General features: G+C 27.1%; 5 protein-coding genes and 1 long non-coding RNA gene across 8 annotated transcripts; 3 read left to right on the top strand and 3 right to left on the bottom strand.

Annotated features, from left to right (window-relative positions):
* Window positions 1–1,157: 1,157 nt before the first annotated feature.
* LOC132949921 (spindle and kinetochore-associated protein 1-like) lies at window positions 1,158–5,392 on the bottom strand. 2 transcript variants are annotated; one of them, XM_061021044.1, is made up of 7 exons: window positions 5,272–5,392; window positions 4,784–4,867; window positions 4,503–4,629; window positions 3,657–3,882; window positions 2,859–3,217; window positions 1,612–1,781; window positions 1,158–1,547 (listed from the first exon to the last, which is right to left on the bottom strand). In XM_061021044.1, exons 4-7 carry the CDS (start codon window positions 3,861–3,863, stop codon window positions 1,399–1,401), a joined length of 885 nt encoding a protein of 294 aa, XP_060877027.1. In that variant the 5' UTR covers window positions 3,864–3,882; window positions 4,503–4,629; window positions 4,784–4,867; window positions 5,272–5,392; the 3' UTR covers window positions 1,158–1,398. The 2 variants fall into 2 exon arrangements, with proteins under 2 accessions (XP_060877027.1, XP_060877026.1); XM_061021043.1 differs by lacking the exon at window positions 5,272–5,392 and having other exon boundaries at window positions 4,784–5,098.
* Window positions 5,393–5,505: 113 nt separating this feature from the next.
* On the top strand, window positions 5,506–10,092 carry LOC132949924 (uncharacterized). The gene is made up of 3 exons (XR_009665165.1): window positions 5,506–7,049; window positions 7,131–7,282; window positions 7,447–10,092. It is a non-coding gene; the product is annotated as an uncharacterized LOC132949924 (long non-coding RNA).
* On the bottom strand, window positions 8,434–13,434 carry LOC132949922 (uncharacterized). 2 transcript variants are annotated; one of them, XM_061021045.1, is made up of 9 exons: window positions 10,110–13,434; window positions 9,912–10,022; window positions 9,564–9,605; window positions 9,449–9,490; window positions 9,295–9,336; window positions 9,167–9,238; window positions 8,898–9,095; window positions 8,694–8,840; window positions 8,434–8,579 (listed from the first exon to the last, which is right to left on the bottom strand). In XM_061021045.1, the coding sequence occupies exons 1-9, from the start codon at window positions 10,242–10,244 to the stop codon at window positions 8,502–8,504; spliced, it is 867 nt and encodes a 288-aa protein (XP_060877028.1). In that variant the 5' UTR covers window positions 10,245–13,434; the 3' UTR covers window positions 8,434–8,501. The 2 variants fall into 2 exon arrangements, with proteins under 2 accessions (XP_060877028.1, XP_060877030.1); XM_061021047.1 differs by lacking the exon at window positions 9,564–9,605.
* A 2,871-nt stretch (window positions 13,435–16,305) lies between these two features.
* On the bottom strand, window positions 16,306–17,138 carry LOC132949923 (cytochrome b-c1 complex subunit 7-like). The gene is made up of 4 exons (XM_061021048.1): window positions 16,989–17,138; window positions 16,873–16,920; window positions 16,632–16,798; window positions 16,306–16,562 (listed from the first exon to the last, which is right to left on the bottom strand). The coding sequence occupies exons 1-4, from the start codon at window positions 17,017–17,019 to the stop codon at window positions 16,479–16,481; spliced, it is 330 nt and encodes a 109-aa protein (XP_060877031.1). The 5' UTR covers window positions 17,020–17,138; the 3' UTR covers window positions 16,306–16,478.
* Window positions 17,139–17,340: 202 nt separating this feature from the next.
* On the top strand, window positions 17,341–24,248 carry LOC132950513 (structural maintenance of chromosomes protein 6-like). Its single transcript, XM_061022012.1, has 3 exons — window positions 17,341–17,614; window positions 19,756–19,838; window positions 19,923–24,248. The coding sequence occupies exons 2-3, from the start codon at window positions 19,811–19,813 to the stop codon at window positions 23,039–23,041; spliced, it is 3,147 nt and encodes a 1,048-aa protein (XP_060877995.1). The 5' UTR covers window positions 17,341–17,614; window positions 19,756–19,810; the 3' UTR covers window positions 23,042–24,248.
* A 627-nt stretch (window positions 24,249–24,875) lies between these two features.
* Window positions 24,876–26,452, top strand: LOC132950514 (ATP-dependent (S)-NAD(P)H-hydrate dehydratase). The gene is made up of 2 exons (XM_061022013.1): window positions 24,876–25,092; window positions 25,158–26,452. The coding sequence occupies exon 2, from the start codon at window positions 25,169–25,171 to the stop codon at window positions 26,084–26,086; it is 918 nt and encodes a 305-aa protein (XP_060877996.1). The 5' UTR covers window positions 24,876–25,092; window positions 25,158–25,168; the 3' UTR covers window positions 26,087–26,452.

Below are 26,452 nucleotides of genomic sequence, written 5' to 3'. Positions count from 1 at the left end.
TTAATATTATTACCGAAAATACATCAATAAACCAAAAGTTGTCACGAAAATTATTTTACGATATAAATTTAAAATTAAATATTCTGATAATAATCTTTTATTTAAGAACAAAAAGTAGAAATTGTAAAATAATATTAATTAATTAATAATAATAATAAATAAAACTGTTTACACTGAGCCGGGTTCGAACTGGTGACTGCGCGCGTCGTAGCCAACTGTGTGACCTTTGTACCACACTGCTAGCGACCAGTATGGGCTATACTTACTGAAAAGTGACATAAACATTTCATCCGGGCTGGACTTCGAATAATAAATCAAGGGTTGGACCGGGCTTTTTAAGGATTTTTCTTCGACAATAAATAATCACAATTTAAAATAATAAATAATAATGATAAAACCGACTTTGGTACAGATAGATATATTATGGTACATATAGAGTATACTCTATGGATAGATACTAGATAATAGATACAATCACAATGAGTATAATAATATAATGATTGGTGGGTATAATAAAGCTATTTATATACTATAATAATATTATATTTTTTTTTCTCAATATTTTTTGGACCGGGCCGGGTCGGAGGATACAATTGATGGACCGAACCGGGCCAAAAATGTACGGCCCTTGCAGGTCTATAGTGCTTAGATCTTAATAACATTCTGTGGCTTGGTGCAAGAAGGGCCAATGTCATATTTTGACAATGTTCAGGAATTTAAAATATTAAATTGGCCAATTTTTAAAATTTAATTTAATAATAATTAATTAATTAATTAATTAATTTAATCTAATAATAATATTAAATTGAGCATAATGTTAGTAACTTCTACATTTATAAGCTTTATTAATTGATTTCGAAATGGCCAATGTCGCGGGTATATATAATATGTGGCTAATGTTGACATAGGCCCATAATATATCAATTATTGTCAAAAAGACCAATGTTAAATCTTAATTGGTCATACAGTATAAGAGACATTGACCCTTTTAACACAAGTAACACTAACAAATTTTAATGACATTGGTCTAATAATCTCAATTTCGACAAAATGTACTTCTTGCACCAAGAGGCAGCATTCATTATTGAAAAAATTGTATGTATACAAATAAAAGTCACTTAAGAATATTGATAATATATAATATGAAGAATACACTGTTTTCTGCATTTGCTACTTTAATAGTTTATATAAAAAAAAATACATCATGTATTAAAAATAATCATTGAAAATTTGTATGTATAAAAATAAGTATAGCTTTAAATTATAATACATAATATGATATACATTATATTATTTAGTGTCTGCTTCAATAGCTAAATTTAACATATTCATTAAACCGTTGATTAAAATATATTTTACAATATCTAATTATTTTTCTTTCTTTCTAATATTAATGATCTAGTAAGGTAAATAGTAAACAAAGCCACCTGTTCGAGATTCTTTTAATCGTTTTAAATGTCTTAATATGGGAATTATGTTTAATGTAGTTTTATCCACTTTTGTCTCACCAAATCTAGAAATATCATCAGCAGTTACAAAGTATTGACCTTAAAAAAAAAATGATAAGTTATAATTTGTTTGTTATGACAATTATTATTTATTTGTTCATACCTTGTCCAACATCGTTTTGCTGAATTTTCCATGTGTTGTAGATATCTTGATCTTTTTTTTTTAATAAGTTTCTTGGCTTTTGCAAAATTTCATATTTATTTTCTAATGCAATATTAATACCATCTATCACAACATTCACATTTAATGAAGTTAAACGACCTTTCATGTACCTAAATAAAGTATGATAAACTGTATAAATAAAAAAACAAAAAAAATAATAATAATAACAATAGTACAGTGAAACCTTTAAATATAACATTTTTTTTTCTATTTGGAGGGTTCTGTTTGTAGAATGTTTATATGGTAAAACTTCCATAAAACAAAATTTTCTGTTTAACAAAATATTTTTGATAACCAAATTTATTCAATTCTATTTAACAAAATTCTCTATAATACTATTTTTTTTTATGCCCAACAAGACTTTGTAATATGGAAGTTTCAATGTAGTTTGTTTCCAAAACAACGTCTACTATTAGGAGGTGTCCGCTATTTAGAGCTATTAGGCAGGGCCGTCCCTAGGGCAGGGCGAGTGGGGCCCTCGCTCCGGGCCCTGCTCCTTTACCACAGTTAAACAGGTCCCGCACGTTGCCCATTTATACCTAGGTATATATCATAGTATGCCATAACTATTCCCCAACGATTATGACATTTTAGGCCCTGCAATTTTACTATGCGCTGGGCCCCGCAAATCGTCAGGACAGCCCTGGCATTAGGGGAGGTATGTTTCACAATTTCACTGTATTTAACTTGTATGCAAAACAGTTTTGATTTTGTTATTATTAGAGTATGTAATAAATACAGACTACCTTTTATACAAAAAGTCACCATGCAGAATAATTGCTGAATAGGTAGGTAACACCTGCATATGATGTCTCCATCATACAAATGTATAATATAGGTAACACATTTTATGCAGAAGAATCCATTTTGTGTTGTTGATTACAATATTATAGTGAATTCAATTCTACCTTACATCAAATTTAAAAGTAAGAATATTATTCATTTCATCATGTAGGATTTAATTTTAATTTTAGGTTTAAAGTGAGTTATAACAATTTGAAATATTAACAAAAGCTTACAAAATGCATGTACAATATTCTTAACTTTATGTATGGTCAATTCATCCTTATATTAAAATTAACAATATAAAATGGATCCTGCTGAATATAAATTTGTTTTGTTTTGAAAGATAGAGACAATACATGGGAAATACATCTTCTGAATAATGACTATAATAATGTTCTTACTTTGGAACAGAATCCATTTCATCGTTGTTAACAGATTTTAGAAGTGGAATATCAAGAACTTGTTTAGCAGCCTGAGATTTTAAAGACTGTCCCATCATACTGTTACTCATTATTGTACCATTTGATATAGTAGTATGGTGTATAGTGTTTTCAGATAGAGAATGACCATCTTTCCACTTCGGTACAGGTGACATTGAAATGTTAGCCATATTATTTGAATTATTTCCTTTATATTCTTTTATTTCATGACTTTGAGTATACTGCTGAGTTTCAAGTTCAGTATTTAATTGGATATAAACTATCATGTGGTTACATCTTTCCTCAATTGTTTTCAATTCATCCAACTGTCTTTGAAATGACTAAAAAAATGTCACAACAACAAAAAAACGTGCTATTTAATATCTGGACAATCTATCTGCAGTCTACCGTCTACCGAGCCTAGACCAGTATTACATAATCAATCCATATTTCTCAAGTGTCAGGTAGAAATAATTATTATTTAATAATTGCAAATATACTACAGGTATATAATAAAGTGCGCACTGATATATGTATATTGCTGATAATGTTACAATCAGTCAACTAAAATATTTGTTTAGAAATATGATGCAAAAAAGTGCCGTATTATATTATATATTATATGCTTAATATGTATCAATACATTTTAAATATTTTATTATAGGTACCTACTCTCTTAATAATATGGTCAAATTTTGTTATTTTAACATTTTTTTTCAGTAGACCGCAAATGGATTAGCACTCAAAAAAGTATATTAATTATTATTAAAATTAACTAACCGATTGACGGGCATTTTTCTCTTTGATTAGAGCATCTTTGAGAATACTAATCTGATCGTCAAATGACATAATTAAACTATCCAATTGTTCACACGTTTCTAATATTTCTTGTCCTCCTTCACTATCTTTGCAACATAACATTACATCTAGAGAAGTACTAAGTTTATCAATGGTTCCCACCATTTTTTCAAGATTAAAAGTACTCATCTTGAATATGTTGTTTTTTCTAGAACAAATATTTCAAGTTTTTCAATATAACTTTTAATATATTATAAAATATCTAATAGTTGTATGAATACTAAGGATACTATTATAAGCTACATAATACATTTAAATAGTTTAACATAATGTATGCTGCTTAGTCAAGTATACTAATAGGAGCAATGAGTATGGCCCACTTATTTAACTTCAACATTTAAATATACTTAAAAAACATTATACCTAGCAAAACAATAATAATTAATAATTAATTAATTGTAATATTATACACCTCAATACCTTATCCAAATATATTTCAAGTACCTAATTAACATCAAAGTTCAAACTTCTATGAGAATATCTCACATTTAAAATAATAAATTTAATGTAGATACATATTATAAACTAAGCAATTCCAAAAGACTACATATATATTATGGATACAATATAAAAAAAGTAAAATATAATAATACATTAGGTTATGTAAATTAAATAAATATTCGTGTAAATTAGGTAACAGTTATTTTGTCCTTACCTACATATTATTATAATATTTTTATTTTTTCAATTTTACAAACTATTACCAAAATAAGATAATATATACCTATTATATTATTAATAAAAATAAAGATCAACATTTTTATTTACCTTAAAGACACCTTGTTAAATGGAAGTAAAATGCTGGTACATACAGTTCCTCCATATACTAACTCATCAATCGTCACTTAATGAGTACATATATTTGTAGGTGGGTATGATGTCTATAGTTATGAATCTTTTAGAAAATATAATAAAAAAAAATAAAATATATTTAATTAATAGTTAATAAATAGCAGTCTTAGAAATGTCTCAAAGGGTTTTAACTGTGATTAAGCTATAAGAGAAGAGCATAAGAGAAGAAACAAAATATTTAAAAGAAACTCACGTACCTTATCTTAAAATAATTGAAATTATGTCCAAAACAGCCATACAGGATAAGATTTATATTATGTATTTATTTTTTAGTACACTACCTAATTCATTCAGAAAAAATATAAGTAATTATTTTTAAAAAAATACGTTTATGGAAGGTAATTATAATACATGAAAGTATGGAAGTGTCACTTCACTATCGAAATCACGATTGTTATTATTTATCGCTATCATTATCAAATTCATATAACCAGCTTAAGGTGGAACCAATGATATACGAATATTTTTTTGCGGCAAATTCAAATTATATTTTTTATTATATTATTTTCACGGAATAAGATATCTAATAAGTCCGTGATTATTTTATAAGCAAATCTGACTTCTGAAATAACAAACTAATCTGATTGGTTGCACTCTCGGCCACCATTTTATTTCAATAGTTCAACAATCGTGATTTCGATAGCGAAGTGACTCTACTCTGTCTAGCGTCTATTCTGTTACTTACCTATATACAGATCGTTCGCGTTCATAGATATATACAACAACTAGATGGCCATCTTTATACTACAACAGTTGTGACCAATGTTGAAGTCGGTCGCCATTTATAAAGCAGGCAATGTTTACAATTATTTACATACATATGACATATGTATATATTTATCTATACATAAATACTGTGATAATATTATTTTGTAAACATTGCCTGCTTTGTAATTGGCGGCCGACTTCGATGACAAGAAAAGAGACGGCTATCTAGTAAGTTGTTGTATACAGGGTGTCCCACGAAGTTCTGACAAATGAAATAACTTGTATTCTAATCAATATTTTTTCATTTTTTTTTTTTTATACAATTAATAGACGTTTGTACTACACGTATAATATAAACTTTTTTATTTTCATTTTTTTGTGCATAAAATAAGAAATTTTAAATTTGATTTTCATTTTTTTCAAAAAATTCAAAATAGCCAATTTATAAACATATTGAAAAAAATAGATTTAACGTTTACGGTATTTAATTTGAGTAATCCATTTGCGACTTATTAACATTTAAATATTCGTTCAATTTACTGCTACTGGGAAATTTATCAAACCCAATAGTAAAAACCAGAAGCCAAAATGAAATTATATCTCAATTTAAAGATACCCATTACGGTCAAAATCGATAATAACTAATAAGTAATGAGTTTAGTATGTACTATGTACAATGGTCATACGAATTGGACATTTGGACCTTCCTTTCCAATCCCCACTCCTACCAGAACACTGATTGTTGAGTGAACAACGTCAAGCCTGTAGTTGTAGTCTGCCGCAGCTGTATCAGCCTGCAGAATATCAGCTATAAAGTATAAAAATAACATTTTACAATTTACCTTCATGGTTACATAATGTAGCACTGGTTATTGATTCTTGGTATACGGTTTTATCACTTATCACGTTTGTAGATAAACGAGAATTAACATTAAGATTTTTAACCTTAAACGGTTAATTTACAGCACGATTTATGATAATTTTATTATGTTAGATCGTGATCAACAATTAACGAATGTAAATTATTGATAGTAGTAAATAATAATAAATATTTTTATTCAATGATTTCAACTTATTACTTAATGAAGTGATCAGTATTATAGAATAAGTAATACATTTTAATGATATGTCGACGAAATGTTGACAAAGAAGAATTTGGCGTATCCGTCTTCTGTATCACAAAAAAAAATAATAAAAACAAAGTACCTACTAGGTATACCAATTACAATTATTTCAAATTTATCAATTAAAAAATTGTATGAAGAGCCTTTATCATTCAATTTGAGGGAATGTCAAGTCCAATTAAGTATATCTTAAACCAAGTAATTGATAAGTCATCCTTATTACTTTTTACATATTTGCAATATAATGCACCAAAATCTTCAAAAACTTCGATTGTTAAGAAAGTATTTACTTTAAACGTTAAATAATCAACAAAGAAAGTGTACCTAATGTGTACTTACCTTTCAATGCAAGAATCAAAGAAGATATGAAATAAGAAAAAAATTATTACTTAATAATTTTTAATGGTGACATTAATATACATTTTATTGCTCGAACAACAACTGGCCTAAACTAGAAGAAATATTTTTCAACAATATGTATGCAAATTGAAAACTATGTAGTATTTTGATTTATTTATAAATAAAGTACTATAATAAAACTAAGAAGTTTAATTTGTTGGTTACCGCGGGTCATTACAAGCATTGTGGACTAGGTACTGACCATTAAAAAAAAAAAGGCTCGTCATAAAATGTAAGTATAATCAACTAAGTTAGGTATATATTTAAAAATAATATAACATTCTATTTAAATTGTATTTTAACATTTATGTAGTTCCATAAATATGATCCAATTACTACAATTAGTTTACTGTTTGATGTGTCAGAACAAACATAGAACATTAACTGGTGATAAACTTTATTTGGATTCATCTAAATTCTCATTATTGTCAAAACAAAATCAAATAGAAAGTCTTATCACAAAATGTAAGTATAACTAAACACCTAAGATCTTTACATTTTAATATTATACACTCAAATAATAATAACTGTTAAACAATTAAATACTAAATAGTGAATAATATAATAAGATATGTATTATACTTAAAAAAAATATTCATAAATAGTTTCTTATTTATTTTATCTTTTAGGTAAAAGTGACTTTCCACATGGATTTCATAATTCAACAATGTATACCTACTCACAACATTGAATATCACATAATATCTTGACTGTTTGAATATTAACATACATGCACTACACCAGCTATGCAATCTAACTGTACCAATAGATAAATTAAGTATGATTAAATTAGTTAAATTATAAAAAACATATGTTATAGGTGTTATAATTTTAATAATAATACTATACTGAGAAAAATCTAAAATTCTACAAAATACTTAGCAAAGACAACTTTTTCTAAATTTAACAAAATGTGAGACTAAGGTCGTAGACTTCTAGCGTATAAAGATCTTTATTTAGTTCTATTTTTTTCAAATTTATCTATATCTTTGTCACAGATGAGGTGGATTATAAGCAGGAAACTTTTTCATTTTTTTTCTTAGAAGTAACGATTAGATTTGTTGAATTACTAAAAGATTTTAGATTTTACACAAATACTCTGCTTATGCAATCCGTTAAGTAAATTCTATTATTTTTTGTATATTTAGTGAATTTAGTCAGTATTTCAGAAAAAAAAATGATTTTACTAAATTTTTGTCTTAACAGCAATCATTAATGTGCGCAATTGCATCCCTTGTTTCTTTCAATAACTAAAAGATATAACTAATTGATATTAGCTATATAGTTTTAATATAGTCATTGATCATGAATATTAGTTGTTAATGCTTATGAACTGTTAATTTTTAATTATTAATAATATTGTTATATTACAATGAAGGTTAAATAAAAAAGTTGATTTTTAAATTAAACATGTCTGTGCATGCCTGTAACAATATTATATTTGATGCATCTTTTCGGATTTAATATGTAAAATGTATGTTTAATTAATATTATTTAATTATTAAATAAAAGTTAAACAGTAGGGCCCACAAATATCGATAAATGCAAGTTTATTAATGTTGCTGTTAAGATACTTACCTTTTAGTACATACCTACTATAAGTAGGTATCAAAATAAATAAATTATTATTTAATAATTACCATCGTATTTTTATTTAAAGGTTTTTTTTTTTAACATTATTATTTTACGGCCAACATTTAGGTTTTTGATAATGAATAACCTCTCCTCTTTTTCTGTCTTGAGTAGGACACCTTGGTGTATTCTTAAACATACAAAAAAATATAAAACATTATTTAGTCATGTACATAATATTATGTAGAATGAATTACAATAAATTATTAAATATGGTAAATAGTACAAAAAACATTAATATTACTTTATTATTTTTATCATCCCAATAAGCAAATCTAGATTTGGCTTTCCTTATAATGTATTTATCTTCCACAGTTTGTTCGCCAATTTTGATGCCATTTAAAATTTCCAAAAATTTACTGTGCTTGGGACACCACCATTCAGTACAATTCTAATAACATACAAATTATAAATATGATATTAAAACTATTTTAAATAAATACATTACATAATTTGTTTTCAATGTATCATCGATGACATTTATCAGACTGCTTGTCTCATCTTGTAATTTCAATCTATCCATCTTTGAGCATACAAGTTTTTCTATAAAAGAAACCTTGGATTCAATCGGCAGTAAATCATCTCTCTTAACATAATTATTCATATTTTTAGCAGATGAGATTAAGCTATGCACATTTTGTTGTTCCTGAAAGTAAATAATTTTAATTTAGGAAAATGTGTTGGACATGCTTTTTTATTTACTAAATTTATTTTTACTTTTTTTTTTTCTTCGTAATGTTCTGCCTTATCTTTCACCTCAATAGTGGCCATTTTTTGTTTAAATAATTTCTACAAAAATAACAGTTAACAAATTTTATTTAAATAATTTTGCTACTTTTACTTACAATTTCTTTTTCTAAAGAATCATTTTTGGTTTTAATTGCTGACTATAAAAAAAAAAAACAAAAAAATTGTAATATGTAATTAATATTATTTATTATTGTTAAGCATTATAAATTTTTTTAAATTCAATATAAATTTTGTTACCAATGTACTTACATTGTCTTCTTCCAAAATCTCATTTTTTGTTTTAAGTATAGCCTATATAAAAAAAAAATGTGTTACTATTATTATTTATTATTATTAAGCATGTTTTTTTTATTTTTAAACATACATATTTTTCTTTATATGACTTTTCTTGAATTTTTAATGTCACCTAATAATATTATGTAATTGTTAATAAATTGTATACTAACTATGTAATTTTTTTTTTTCATTATTTATTATTAGGGCAGTGAAGTTATTGCATTAAAAAACTCAACAAATTGATTGTATTATTGCACTAAAATATATTAAAAATTGCACTTAAGGAAAAAAAATAGCATTTATTTCAATAAAAACATAAAATCATAGCTAACTGAAACATATTTTAAGCTCACTTAGCAATGAATATAATATTAAGTATCTACAAAAAAATATGAAAATGCAACAACTCCACTGCTTTAATAATTTGGTCACTTACAAGTTCTTCAGTGAGTGACTTATTATCAGTTTGAAGCTGTATCACATCTTCAGCATAGTAACTGCTTTCAACTTTTTTATTGTTAAATTGCTCGTTTAAATTATGGTATTGCTGTAAATGTGTGTATTGTTGTTTCTTATTATTATTTTCAGAATATAAATAAAATTGATGTATATATTAATTTCAATTTTTACATACCTGACGCAGATTATCAATTTCGATCATTGCATCTTTAAATGCTGACTTAAAAAAATCCAATTCAGTCATGGTGTCGTCTTCATTATTTTTGACATATTCGCAATATAATTCACCAACATCTTCATAAACTTCCATTTTTAAAAAAGTCTAGGTACTTTAAATATTAAATAATTGACAGAGAAAGTGTAATTTGTACCTTTCAATGCAAGTATCAAACAAGATATGAAACAAGAAATACTATAAAAATATATTTACAACACACTGACTGTCAAAATTTCCAGTTAGATAAAACTAATAAATATACTATTTATAATTTAACAATCAAGATCAGATGAGTTTGATATCTTGGTTATGGAAATCCAGTTTTTTTTCAAACTGCATTTGGTATTTTATTAGTTAGGTTTTCTAATAAGACTAACTTATTTTATTTAGTAATTAAAACTAATTAAATTTCAAGATGCCTGCTATTTATAGTAATGCAGAGTATTCTGATATGTTGGCTATTTTTTATAAATGTGGTAAAAGTACATTAAATGCCTCTCGTCAATATTTACAAACATTTCCAGAACGAAGACAACCTTCACGGGCTACATTTATCAACATTGAAAAAACATTGCGTCAAACAGGTAGATTTCAATTTTAATAATTGACAAAAATATAAATATTTTTATGAATTATAATAATAGGTAACACACATACAAATTACAATTTATCGTAGACAATATTTTGTAAAAAAACTAAAAAAAAATATTAAATAAAGGGCAACATGATTTTATTTAAAAAAAAATAAAAATACAATTTACTATTTAGCCTATAATATAATATAAAATAAAATGAAATATTATTTGAATTAATGGGTATCGTTTAGACAATAATAACATCAAATATTATCATGAAGTTAATATTACAATCTATCGTAGCGGATATTTTGTAAAAACTAAAAAAATATTAAATAAAGGGCAAACATGAATTTGAACTAATAGGTATCGCTTAGACAATAATTACATATGCTCTGCATTGACATTTTTAAAAATAATTTACTAAATAAACTAAAAAAACAAATTGTTGAACAGGCAGCTTTCCAAATGGCCATCGGTTGAAAAAACATTACACTGCTGCAGATGATTCTCACAATGTTGATGTTTTAGCTGCATTTAGTTCCACACCACATGCATCAATTAGATCCATAGCTCGGCAAACAGATATTAGTAAATCAACTGTACATCGCATATTAATAAACAATGTATATCACCCGTTCAAATTGCATTGCGTTCAAGGGTTGAAACCATCAGATCCAGAAAGAAGACTCCAATTCATATCATTAATAGTTAGCTTATATGACCAGGATAGCAATATTTTGAACAAAATATTATGGACTGATGAAAGTTGTTTCAACAATAACGGCATGGTAAATCGCCATAACGCACATTATTGGAATGATTCAAATCCATTTTGGACAAGAGAAACAAAGTCCCAAGTTCGATGGTCCACAAATGTATGGTGTGGTATATTAAACAACACATTAATTGGCCCTTACTTTTATGAAGGAACATTAAATGGTGAGCGTTATTTGGATTTTCTGGAAAATATTTTACCATCATTGCTAGAAAATGTCCCTCTTCATATTCGGGAATGTATGTGGTTACAGCAAGATGGTGCCCCTCCACATAATGCTAATGTGGTTAGAAATTATTTGAACCATAATTTTCCGTTGCGATGGATAGGAACAAACGGTCCTGTGAAATGGCCACCACGTTCTCCAGATCTTACTCCACTGGATTTTTTTTTATGGGGATATTTAAAAGATCGTGTTTACACTGAACAATCTACTTCATTGGATGATTTGAAAGAGCGCATAACAGTAGCATGCAAGTCCATAACACTACAAATTTTGAATTCAGTGACTGCGTCAATATTACAACGATACGAAAAATGTGTAACGAATCATGGAGGTCATTTTGAAAATACATTATAGGTAGTAGGTAGTTGAACTATTTTCTTCAAAATAAATATTAAGTTATATTACTGTTTTATAATAAATTAGTACTAAATAAAATTTTAAAATTAATTAATTAGCAAACTTAATTCGTCACAAAAATATATACATATGTTGTTATTGTTGTTTCTAAGTTGTTTGTGTGTTTGTGTTGTAAGTTCCGTCTATGAATACCGGTCGATGGCAGTTGTCCGAAAAATGATAAGGACCGATAAGAGTGGTTGTACTGCTATAACCACAGACTATAACCATTTCATTTTTATGGTTACAAATTATTAGTTGCCTAAAACCATAGAACAATACCACGCTAAAACCACGAATTAAGATAGTAGTATCAATACTATACCACATAATATTAGATATGACCATGGTTGTAGATATACCACAGAATAGATTAAATATTGGATATACATATCTTTAAACCGTGGATATGACGGTACTATGACCTTGTTCTATGCTATGACTATCATAAATATTCTGTAATCTGTTGTACTATTTTAGTTACTAGTCACTTATCTCTGGTTCGTTTTGACTTCTGGTTTTTACTGTTGGGTTTGATAAATTTCCCAGTAGCAGTAAATTGAACGAATATTTAAATGTTAATAAGTCGCAAATGGATTACTCAAATTAAATACCGTAAACGTTAAATCTATTTTTTTCAATATGTTTATAAATTGGCTATTTTGAATTTTTTGAAAAAAATGAAAATCAAATTTAAAATTTCTTATTTTATGCACAAAAAAATGAAAATAAAAAAGTTTATATTATACGTGTAGTACAAACGTCTATTAATTGTATAAAAAAAAAAAAATGAAAAAATATTGATTAGAATACAAGTTATTTCATTTGTCAGAACTTCGTGGGACACCCTGTATATCCACAGATATTATATAATATATCTGTTTATTAGATATATGTAATTACTTGCGAGCTATAAAACATTCTGGAATTGCAAGTTTATTAAATGGTGTACCTGATTATAGACTAATTAGCTGATGTTTTTGAAGTTCATTAATAAAATTTCGATTACCAATTGGTACGAAAGCATCAAATTTGATATGTTGTCCATTGGATATCTTAGAATATAATGTAAAAGATAGTAAAAATTTAATAAAATTAGAATACAATAGTTCGGAAATACGAAACCGGTTTTGGTGGGATACTAAACCAGCCTATTAATCAGTTTGACACCATGCTTAATACATATAAATATTTAGCCCATAGAATTAAAGAAGAATGTAAAAAAAAAGGAAAGTACCATTTGATAATTGTGGAAAATTCTGGCCGTGAAGCCACAGAACGTATAAATGGTGAATAGCAAATAACAAAAAGATTTGGGAAAAATTATTTATTGTTGATGAGTTTGCAGATCAGGTTGGTTCATTAACAAATCCTTGTCATGTAGATTCGATTGATAATATCGCAATAGATGTTGATAGATGTTTTATCTATGATGTTTGTGGTCTTGATAAATCATATAATTTTCAAAGTAATAAAGAAGATTTAGCATTAATATCTGATTTGAATGATAATGATCTTGATGCGTATAGAATGAGATACTTTCGAGGGGTTACCAAAAAAGATGGGATTAATTGTATTATGATAGCATTGATGATTTTAAAAAACTAAGAATGTAACCTTTGTACAAACCTAGTGGCACTTATGAAAACATTAATAAAATAGAAAAAAAAATTTGATAAAGGTGTTGGTTACCCTTTTTTTGTCATGCCAATTTTAAATCTTGCTAAAACTATAAAAGGTGGGATATATGATCTGAGATTTGTTATTTATCAAAAAATTAATCGAACGGGTAACTCTACCATTCATACAATTTCACTTCTTATGAGAAAAGGGCATCAGAAAATAAAAGAAGAATCCAATGAAAACAATGATTTTTTTTTCCGACAAATTAAACTTTGTCAATTTTAAAAACCGGACGATCTGAAACAGATTTTATTATTCCATTATGCAGAGAAGATAGCTTAAAACAAGTAAATCTTACGATAGATCAGGTCAAAGGTATGTGTACCTATATATCTTAGTGCATTTCAGTGTTGGCTATTAAAATATATCAGGAGCCTTGCATTAAATTTTCACGCTTTTTTATCCAACAAATAAAATTGTATTGATATTTATAGAAAAAAAAAATTTAAAACTGACAATGTCCGTAAACAGCTCAAAAAGAGTCAAAATATTTTCAAAATTGTATGGTGTATAGAAAATGCTAATATAAACATTCAGTAAAATTTTCAAGTATCTACAGTCATTTGTTTTTTAATTACAATAAAATAAGAAAATTGTTACATGAGAAATCGAGTGAATATCAAATGTTGTAAAAATATAAATTTCAGACGCTCATACAAATTTAATTTAAGTTTCTTGTAAACATTTTTTTTTTTGATAAAGGTAGACAAACTTATGAGTAATCTTATATTACATTTTCAAATCTTCGATTTAAAAAGAAAAATTTTTATGAATTCTCAAGTCAAATTCTCAACATTTTTTTTTTTATTGGCCTTCAACTCGGCAAATTGTGTTTATTAAGAAATAAAATGTAAGTATATACTCAGGAAAAGAACAGAAAAACAGTAGTTAAATACATTTTTTGGACCCCCCCCCCCCTTGAATAAATCCTGTTTTCAGTAGACTCTAGACCGACTACAGGAGTATATTTTGTAATTAAGGTACAGAATGTTAGAAGCGATTGAATCGGTTGACAACATCAATACGAATACAGTTTCGAAACATACGCAAGAAAACAAACCGAAAAGAAATATTTATGAAATCTACTTAATTGTCAGTCACTGGAGAAATAAAATGTTATCAAATCATAATATATATTATGATTGTAATTATCGCACACGATTTATAGATGTCCAGCATTTTTAAATTTAACAATTTTTGACTGAATAAAAAAGATCGATGAACTCATATTATGTGAAATTTGTTTGTATTCCCATCGCGGGGAAAAATGTAAAAGTCGTAATAATTGTCCGAAATTTACGCGTTCTTACAACGGTCTGTTCCACAAAACGAGTCAGAACTGGTCCGACGGTCGTCGAGTATTTCGAGTGCCGACAATCTAGAAAGTAATCAAGATAAAGATGTTATTCAGATGGTCATGAAGTTAGCCCTCCCACTTTGGTCGTTTCACTTCAAACCAGCGCCAATATTTAGCAAATTAATTGCAAATTATTTTTAAAATTTGCAAATCAAGTGTAAAGTCGGCTGCGGGCGGCATTTTCTTCGGGCAAGTCACGGTGTCCGAAGAGAAGTGCCGCCATCCCCCACCCGAGCATAACAGATACCTACAGGTGTCCACTAAAAAATTTGCCAAACTAACAAACACACGTATTTAAACCTACAGTACCTCCCCCCACAGTTAAAAACCACCCAATGGCCTAAGTTGCCACAAGTTAATTAAAAAAAAAAAAAAAATAGTAATAAATATATAATTAATAAAATAAACTGATATAAATTATTAATAAAATTACTACATATTTATATTTCATAAGAATATTATAAAAGTTGAATTAATAATTGGTTGTATATTATCATATTTGTATATGATAATAAATAATAATATATACTTTAGAAATTGCAAATACCCACGAATAATATTTTTAAATTACAACAAAATAACTAAAATCGTTATTCTTGATTACCTATATATCATGTAATTTCGTCCAAATTTTAATTATAGAAAAAAACTGTGTTTATATATCTTTTAGATTTTTTGGTTACAGAATTAACTAATTACGTTCAAGTAAAACCTTGTTTTAAGTTCAATCCACTTAGCTATATAAGTTTAACATTTTATACATTTTAAACTAGAAAACTAGTCAACATTTGAAATTTAAATGTTAATAAAAAAAAATCTTGCCTATGTTTTTTTAGTTGGTTTTTATTTTATTGCTGAGATTCATATGATAGAATTTTCCAAAATTGTTATTGATATTTTATACAGATTAGTAACAGCCAACTACAGCCGACAGCACAATTAAGAATATACTAACTAATGCTATTTATATCTTAATTCATGTCCAAGATATTTTGTCTTATGCTGATTTACCGTTTCAATCACATTTAAAAAGTAATAATAAAACACTATGTAAAAATGGAGAAATCAAAGATGAATTAAAAATTAAATACTTGAGTTAATATAACCATTATCAATTAAAAATTATAACTTAGGTATAATGAATAAGATATAATTCATTTTATTTTTCTTGACAGAAGACTAAAATTATATTGCGTTTAATAATACAAGTTTGTATAACATACTCAAAATGATAGTAATAATTGAAATATTTGCTGTAAGAATTTACTTGTGACTATAGGATATTTTTATTTTGAATACAGAATATTGAAATCTAATAGTAATTTTTTTCCCAGTATTCTTTCTCTTCTCTTTCTTTTATGACTGCTTCAAGGTAAGGTTTTAAGTAACGGTCATCCTAGAGCAATATAAAATTTGAAGATATATTAGTATAGTATTAATAATTGTTTATGTATTTAAATATTACTTCTTCAAACTTCGTCCATTGTTCTTTAGGTAGTTCAATTTTTTGTAAAGAGAGTTGCATTGCTCTAATTATTCTGAATGACCTTTCATCTACTTTGTGTGCTGGTAACCGTCTTAATGCTTCCTTGACATCATCATTTTCTTGTAACACATCATCATGATGTAATCCTATATTAAAAAGATAATTAATATATACGATTATAAAGATAATATATAATTATTGTGAACATTTCAATACTTACCAAATTTATTGAAACCAGAAAGATTATATGCCCAGCGGCGAACAGCCACTAAGAAATAGAAAATATAATGAGCAACTATTATAATACACGAAGGAGTATTATTATGGATTACTTACCATTGGAAGCTAAAGCTTTCATAATAGGCATGTTTGGTAAAAATTAATAACTTTCTTATTAATTATAAATTATAATACAATGCTGAACGCAAGTAAAACCCTATAAAAAGGTAAATGTAATGAAAAATTAAAATGTGTCTTATCTCATTGAAATGACCTTTATCAAAATTAACTACTCAGTGTGGCCAACAGGTTTAAAATACGTATCTTCTCCATCTTTCTCGACATAATATTGTGTGATTCGTACTTGGACCATAGATATATACAACAAGTTGTTAAGACTCGGACCACAGATTAATTATAATATACCGCCAATTTTTATCACCAAACATAATAACAAATAACAATAATCCGGTCAAAATAACGAAAATAATAAATTTATCTACATTTGAATGATGTATTATATATTGTTCATATTCCATATTATCTCCTTTTTTATAACAGCTGAACTATTCTTCCAGGTACTTTGACTTATTTCGAAAAAAGTACCACAACATTATCCATACATTTTTGGTTTAATGCTTTTAGTATACAATATACATTATACAATGAATTAATAGTTTGTACTTGAGTTATGAGTTTATTTAGAAGTCTCCAAATGTGGTCCTAAAACGTTCAGTATTTATGTAAGTATTACAGTAATTTATTGGGTTAGTTTTTTAAGTAAATATTGTACTTTAGTAGAGAATGATTGTTTTAACAGCAATTACTCAGTATTCCACAAGTTACTATTCATTTTTATTTATTTTTTCAGACATTTTCTTTATAGATCTGTTATAAACATGGGTAGTATTTATTTGTCTCTTATTATTATGCTTGTTACTATTATAACTTTGGTTTTTTAATGTTAACTAACCTAACCTAACCTTTTTTTTTTATACAAGTGTACACATTAATAATTACCGAGCTGGGTCACCGGGAGTATGAAATTGTAATATCCGCACAGTTGCCAAAATTATTTTGTATACAGTACATAGTTTGTACCAATGTCAGTGTACAACTCAATCATTTATGGATATCATTGATTAAAAACTGAATATGAAAATATAATGATTGTAGAAAAAAAGTCCTTCTAGCTCTACAACATTAAAGTTTAATTGGTAACTAAGGTCTTCATCATAGTCTTAAAACTAATATAACCATACTTACTAATTCATACTTTTTTAAATTGTTATCCATTATATATATATATATATATATATTATAATATAGCTGAAACTGTAATCACAATTATTGTATTTTGCTAAAGGGTTTAAAACCCGTTTATTATACATAAATAAATATAAACTATATTTTTTGCATATAATAAAATCCCCTTGCATATTATTCTATATAAACAAAGATTTAGTAGTTTGCATTTTTCTTAAGATGTTCTTAGCAAGTTTAATTTGAACTGTATATTTATGCAGTCTTGTTCAGTATTCGAATACTTGTATTTAAATACTTTTTGACCAATGTATTTTAAATACTTAAAAAATACTTTTTATTTGTATTTTTATTCTAGAATACTAAATACTTTTTTTAATTCTCGTGGTCTAATCCAAATTCCAATTACTAATATTTTGGAATGTACTATTTTAAATTTTGTTCCTACAATATTATTTTAAAATTTTTCTAACTTCTAATAATTTATAAATAAGGTTTCGCCAAAATACAAGCAGATAACAGAATGACTAAACACTGAAACCACCATTGGCTCCTCACTCCCATATTATACCATGGCATACAAGAGTACAAGTCACTGACCACCACTGGTTTGATTGGCATTTATCTTGATCCTTTAAATATCTTTCTTCTTATTTAATGGGTAGTACTGTGTTAGTAGTTTATAGTATAAATACAAGTTTTGGTATTAATGTTATTGAACTTTTTTTTTATCATATTTATTTTAATTTGTACAATCTGTATAAAATATTTTTACAATAAGCACAATAGATAGAGGGATACATAAGAGGGTTTGGTTGGCTTGATTAAAGAAACTATTCATGGTGTGGGTAGTATTGGTTAGTTAGTCGGCTTGTTATTGAATTGATTTAATTATTCATTTATTGAACTTAAAAAAAAGTATTTATGTAAGTATTTTGAATACTTTTAAAAGAAAGTATTTAAATACGTATTCTGAATACATTTGAATAGTATTCTTAACAAGACTGTATTTATGATTTTATAACCTACAACATATATCAGCAGTTTCCAACTCAAATCAAGCACCTTTTGCCTCCTTATGTATTGAATAATAATTATAGGGAAAAGGTAATATAGGAAGGATACAGGTAATATTGAGAAAAAGTATTGAACACTTATCTATTTTCATCACTCATAAAAAATGATGATGCTTTCACAAATAATGCATATCTTGGGTACCTAATTAAAAAAAACTTCAAATCATTTCTTAGCTCAAATAAACGTGTCTCATTCTCAGCAACCATATGTGGACACAATGTTTTGTACTAATTGAGTTTACTATATTTTACTGAATTTACACAAAAAAATTACCTTAGTTCAAAGTTTAGGACTAGAGAAATTAACATCGACATTTTGAGTATGTATAATGTATATTGTACCTCAATGCAATCAATGTACAGAATAAGGTCTAATTATATTATGAATTTTGGTTTTTTTAATTCATATAAACCCATACATAGAAACAGAATCTTAAGCAATATGAAATAAAAAAATAGGAAAATTAAAAAAAAATTGGAACGCATTTAGAAATCACTGTTATGTATGAAATGTTTACTAACATTATAAATTAATTATTTTTCAGAAAATATACAATAAATTAATCAACTTGGATATTTGTTTTAATTTACACATTAATTATGAATTCAAAATATAAACTAAGTCAAAGTAAGAATCAATTGTATTATGTTTCTTTTGTATTCATAAATAATTACATAATTTAATGAATTTGTATTTTGTTTATATTCTTAGAGTTCAGTCAGATGAATTCACAGTATACTAATGAAGATTGGTATAATGGAAGTATTAAGTCAATCACTCTCAAAAATTTTATGTGCCATTCAAATTTTCATTTATCATTGAATCCTCGAATTAATTTTATATCAGGTTTGAACGGTAGTGGAAAGAGTGCTATCCAAACTGCTCTTGTTGTAGGGTTTGGTGCTAGAGCAAGCATCACCAACCGTGCTACTTCATTAAAGTCGCTTATCAAATATGGACAAACATCAGCTACTGTATCAATAACCATAGCAAATAGTGGAGACGGAAATACTGACTGCGGTCCTTACAAGCCTGAAGTGTATGGCAAGCAAATTACTATAGTAAGACAAATTACAGAATCATCTACTACCTATAAATTTTTAAATGAAAATAATAGAGTTGTTAAAGGCTTTAAAAATGAATTAAAAAATTTGACACTTCATTTTAATATATTAGTGGATAATCCAATATGTGTTATGAATCAAGCAATGGTTAAAACATTTCATAAAAGTGCAAATCCAAGTGCTAAGTATGATCTTTTCTATAAAGCTATATCTGCAAATGTATATAGTGAAAATATTGATGAAACAAAATCAATTGCAAAAGAGTACTGGAAAAAACTTGAAAATGTTAAAAGTGTTTTAGATCAATGTTTCAAAGAAGTAAGTGATTATGAAACTTATGAAAAAAAATGTAAACAGTTAGAAACATTGAAAGATTATAAAATTCAATTTGAAAATGAGTATGCTTGGTATTTTGTTAATCAACATGAAGCAACTTACGAAAGATATTTAAACGAAATTGAATCTCTTAAAAGTAATATGTCTGAGAATACAGAACAAACAAATATTTTGGAACAGAATATTAAATCAATTTCAGAAGTCTTGGGGGAAAAAAAAAAAGAATTGACAAATGTTGAAGATTCTCGCTCACACAATCATATGGTTTTCATGCAGACAAAAAAAGAATTGCAGGAAAAAATCAATGAGTTTGATTCAATGAAGCAATCTGTTAGAAAATATGATTCTGCTTTAAAATTATTAATCAGTGATAGGAAAGATTTAGAAAAACACATTGAAGTTGAACGTCAAAAAGGCAATACTAATACTTTAGCGCAGTATAAAGAAATGTTGGCACGCTATGAGCAAAGTTGTTCTGAAGTAGAGGCGGCATGGAAAACAAATATGGAGCATGAACAAACTCTACGAAATACAGTTGATGAATTAAAACAGAGGATTGGAAATTTAAAGAACAATGAGGTTACTCCCTTACAAAGGAAAATAGGTGAACTTAATAGAAATATCAGCAGTATGTCTCAACAAGAAGACAGGATCAATTTTTATGGGAACTGGATGCCACAATTAGTTAAAGCTATTGAAGTCGCTTTTAAACAAAACAAATTTATAAAAAAACCTATAGGTCCTATTGGAGCATACATTAAAGTAAACAATGACAAATGGATATTTGCAATCGAAAATTTCTTAGGTCGTGGGACTTTAAGAACATTTTTAGTTGATAACTTTACAGATAACAAAGTACTTCAATCAATAATGGATAGAATAATTACGGGAAACATAAGAAAACCCACTGTTATTACTAGCAAATTTTTTGACAAAGTTCATAACATTACTGCTACAGAAACTCAAAATAATTTGTTTCGTATGTTAAACTTCACTAGTCCTATAGTAGCTAATTGCCTGATTGATAACAACCATATTGAGACAATAATGCTTGTAGATGACACTGCGGAAGCTATGCCTATGATGGAAAATATGTCCCAAGTTCCTAGAAATTGTAATTTCAGTTTAACTTTAGATGGAACTCAAATTTATCCTAGTCCTTCATATAGAGTGTATTCTTTACAAAGTCGAACTGAACCAGTTCTCTTGCAAAGTGATGTTTCGGTTGCTGTTAATAACTTGAAACGTGAGAAAAAAGAGTTAGAAGTAAAAATTAATAATCTAAACAAAGAATTTGAAAATTTTGAACAGTCGAAAGTAGAAAAGCAACAACACTTTGATAAGACTCAATCAGAGTCACGATTACTTAAGGCCAAGTATGATGAATACCAAAAAAAAATAAATGAACTTAAATCTAAATGTGAAGAAGAACAAGATGACAGAATGGCTACTCTTACTGAAGAAATAAATGATGTTGATTTAAAAATAGCTAAAGCCAAAGAAATAAAAGATAATTCCATGAAACCAATTCCAAAGTTTGAAAAAGAAATTGATGTAATAAATGAGAGACTGCAAGAAGTAAAATCTATTATTGAAAAGACTGATCGTTCTGCATTATTAGAAGAAATTGAACGCCTCCAAGCTAAAATAAATAATTATAAAACAGAAATATTGCAAATTAATAATATTTCAACTGAGCGAAAACAATTATTTAAAGATTTAGTTGTAAAAAAAGAAAATGAAAAAAAAAATTTTGAAAAAGAAAAGAAAATAGCTGAAAAATTATGTGAACAAATGCAGGTAACACGTAATGAAGAAGATATAAGGAGAGATATAGAAGAAACCACTCGTAAATATAAGTTATTAGAAATGGAGTTGAATAAGAGAGGTGAAAACCATCTAGCCTTGAGAGATGAGTATAAGAAGAAAAAAGAAGAATTTATTCTTCAAAGTACTTTATATAAACAAATTGTAGAGATTTATAATGCCAACAAGAAATCTGTTGAACTTAGTACAGAAGCACTTCAAAACTACATTGAGTATGTTCGACTGAAAGTAATTGAATCTTTTGAATTGGTGCTGATGTTACGTCAAATTAAGGGCAAACTCGAAATTAATCAGCATGAACAAAGTATGGTAATTTCAATGTTTGATAACATAAGTACTTCGTGTGCCTCCGGTGGTGAACGGACATTTGCTACAGTAGCTTTGATTTTAGCATTGTGGAGCAACATGCAATTACCATTTTACTCCATTGATGAATATGATGTATACATGGATAATGTTAATCGATTAGCCACTACTCAGCTGCTGATGATGGCTATTGAAAATCGTAAAAATCAATTCATATTTCTCACTCCACAAGACATATCCCATATAAAAAGTGCTGATAATATTAAGATAGTTAAATTAAAAGAACCTAGATCTTAAAAGTTATTTATTTTTAGTTATTACTGTTGTAATGGGTTATAAGTAACTAGATTTTATTATTATTTCAAACATTATAGGTAAATAACTTTGCTATTTCGATCTTAATTTTTTATATTTACTTTTGACAATATTTTTATACCAGCGTTAATTTATATTAATGTACTTGTAATGGTACTAAACATAATTTAAATTTCTGTTCTAGTTGATAAGAAGAACAATTTTACATTTACTACAATGTAGTTTAATTATACTTAAAATAAACAATAATAATTATTTTATTCAAAAAATAAAATAGATGTAATCAATTTATATAAATTAATGAAATACTATTATAATATAATATACCTATTTATTACTATTATACTTAAATGTAATGTAAAACAATTTATATTTTATTCATTATTTTCAAATAATCTATTCTTCAATCTCAAAAATGTAATATATTTTATTGTTTTTGTTAATGTTAACTTTGACATAATAACAGAAATTAAAAAATATATATACTGAACAAAACGTCATGTGAAATATAAAGATTGCATAAATAAACAAGCTAAAAAGTGACTGTGGGTATATTTTGTCCTTTCCCTTATTAATTATTGTTCAAATATGAAAACATGATGTCATGATGCCACAAACAGCTATAAATATAAAAGTATAAATTAAACACTGTCTATGACACATTTGGCGAATTGTTTTAATACTTTTTGACTCCAGATGTGTTTATTGCATTGATTTTTGATTTTTTACATACAAATACTGTAAATTTTATGCACACTATTTATTTTTATTACATTTTTTTTTTAGTTGCACTATAGTTAATTACGAGTTACAAACATTATTTAAATTTTAACGAGTTAATCTGTAAATTGCAATTGTAATGTTAACTGTGGAATACTATCATGCTAATAATCATACTATATTATTGTATGTTGAATAATGGTTTATTAGTTTTCATGAATTGTTTAATAACATTTTTATAGAGCTACTACATAATATGGAGTATTGAATAGTGAGTGATACGTGTTTGTTATTCAGTGGAATGTGAAAGTCGGGTTTCTGTTTTAAACATTTTTTATTCTTTTTCAGTGCTAGTACCTACTCAAAAGGCACTAGCCACTAATGTACTACCATGCAATTTTTGAAATGTAATGACCATGAATCATGTTCTTTTACCATTGACCATGATTTATATGCATTATTTTGAACCATGACCCTCTTTAGATTTTATAGCTTGTACGATTACGCTTTTAAACATGTGCATAAGTGTATATTCATGAACAATCAACATTCTTAAGAAACAAATTTGAATGTAAGTGGGTAACCATATATGTCGGTATAAAACAATCGTTAAAGAAAACACATCATATGGTATATGGTGTATGGTGAATCGAATATTCGAATAGTACGGGCTCAGACTTGCGGAGAACAAAAAAATAACACGGATCGTATAATTTAATTATTTACACAAAAATAAAAATAATATCTATGAAATATGCACATGCATAAATTCGTAATCGTACAAGCTACAAAATCTTAAGAGGGTCATGGTTTAAACTTTAAAGTATTGCATATTAAATTTTCCGAAAAACGATATGAATAATCCGGATTAAAGTAGCAACCTTAGCGCAAGCAGCGCAGCCTGTGGCCGTTAAGTCGTGCTGCGTCTGCTGCCCATTTCGATACGTTTTTTCATGCGGCGGCCGTACGAATTTCGTCTCCTTCATGAATCATGATTCCGTGTGATTATCGTGTTATGATAAATAAAACTTCGTTTATCAGAGAACAATATTGAGATAAAAGAATAAAGTCCAATTGATAAATAATATTATGAGTTATTTAAAATGTGAAAAATGGTTATTGTATTTAAATATATTAAACTACTAAAATGCTCACTTTAACTTTTGTAGTTCATTCTTCGTAAATACTTGACAATTAAATAACCGTGTCTGTATTTTATACCTACCTAGTCAAAATACAATTTTTTTGTTATATTAAAACATACCTACATATTTTTTGAAAATAAACTGCCAATTCTATCAAACATACCATAGGTAGGCTATAACTTTATAATTTGAATTTTTTTTAACACTACCTATTGTTTATTATTTTTATTTAGATATTTCCACAATGACCTCGCATATAAATATGATGAATAAATGCAAAACTCTATTACCGATTTTATCGCACAATCTTCATAAAGGACAATCAGGAAGGATTGGTGTTATTGGAGGTTGCGAAGAATACACAGGAGCTCCCTACTATGCAGCCATTAGTGCGTTACGTACAGGAGCTGATCTTGTGTATGTGTTTTGTTTCAAATCTGCTGCTCCAGTCATAAAGTCATACTCACCAGAACTTATTGTGTTGCCATATTTAGACAGTCCGGATTGTATTGACCGTTTAAAGCCCTGGTTAGAAAAACTTCACTCTCTGGTTGTTGGACCAGGACTTGGTACTAGCCCTATTGCTCAAGATGCTGTTAGACGCATTTTTGAACACATCAGTAGAGAATCAAATTTTAACAATAAAAGAATGCCAATAATAGCTGATGCAGATTCTCTTAATGTAATTGAACCAGAAACATTCCGATTTTATAATGGTTGTATTTATCTAACACCAAATGTTCACGAATTAACTAAATTATCTAGTAGACTGATTGGGCGCCAAACCTATGAACCAACAGTGACTGATGTTCAGGCTCTTATGAACAAATTAGGAGGTAATTACGTTATAGTACTAAAAGGAGCTGAAGATGTAATAGCAAACATAAGGGGGACTTTAGTGTGTACTGAACCTGGTTCAGCTAGACGATGTGGAGGCCAAGGAGATATATTAGCCGGAAGTATGGGCACTTTTGCTTATTGGGCTTCCAAGCAAACTCACTATTGTGATGAATTAGATCCAGAAGTTCTCGCTGCTTATGCAGCAAGTGCACTTACTAGGCATACAAATAAAATAGCATTTAAAGCAAAGGGTCGAAATATGATTACAACAGATATTGTTGAATTGTTACCTAATGCTTTTCAAACTTTATTTGGCAACTGAAAAAAATATGTGTTTATTTATGTATTATTTTCTTTTCATATTACATCAATTGTTATATTATACAATAATTTTAAACGTTATATTTTATTATTGTTATTCCTTAGCAGTACCTAATGTAAATCAGTTTAAATTATTTTTAAAGGAATTGGTTAATAATCAATAATCACTTAATAATTTGTTAGTATCATATTTAAATATTTAATACACATACATTATATATTATTGATAAATCGGTGCTGTATAATATGTATGATTTATATTGAATAAATTAAATATTATCATTGTTATTCACAAAATGCAGTCTTGAAACATCTAATTTTGATGAATTTAAGTATATAAAAATAAAATATAGAAAGTTTATTCGTA

The sequence above is a fragment of the Metopolophium dirhodum genome, chromosome 8 (assembly GCF_019925205.1).
Source record: "Metopolophium dirhodum isolate CAU chromosome 8, ASM1992520v1, whole genome shotgun sequence".
NCBI lineage: Eukaryota > Metazoa > Arthropoda > Insecta > Hemiptera > Aphididae > Metopolophium > Metopolophium dirhodum.
This window is presented reverse-complemented; position numbering and strand designations above follow the sequence as displayed.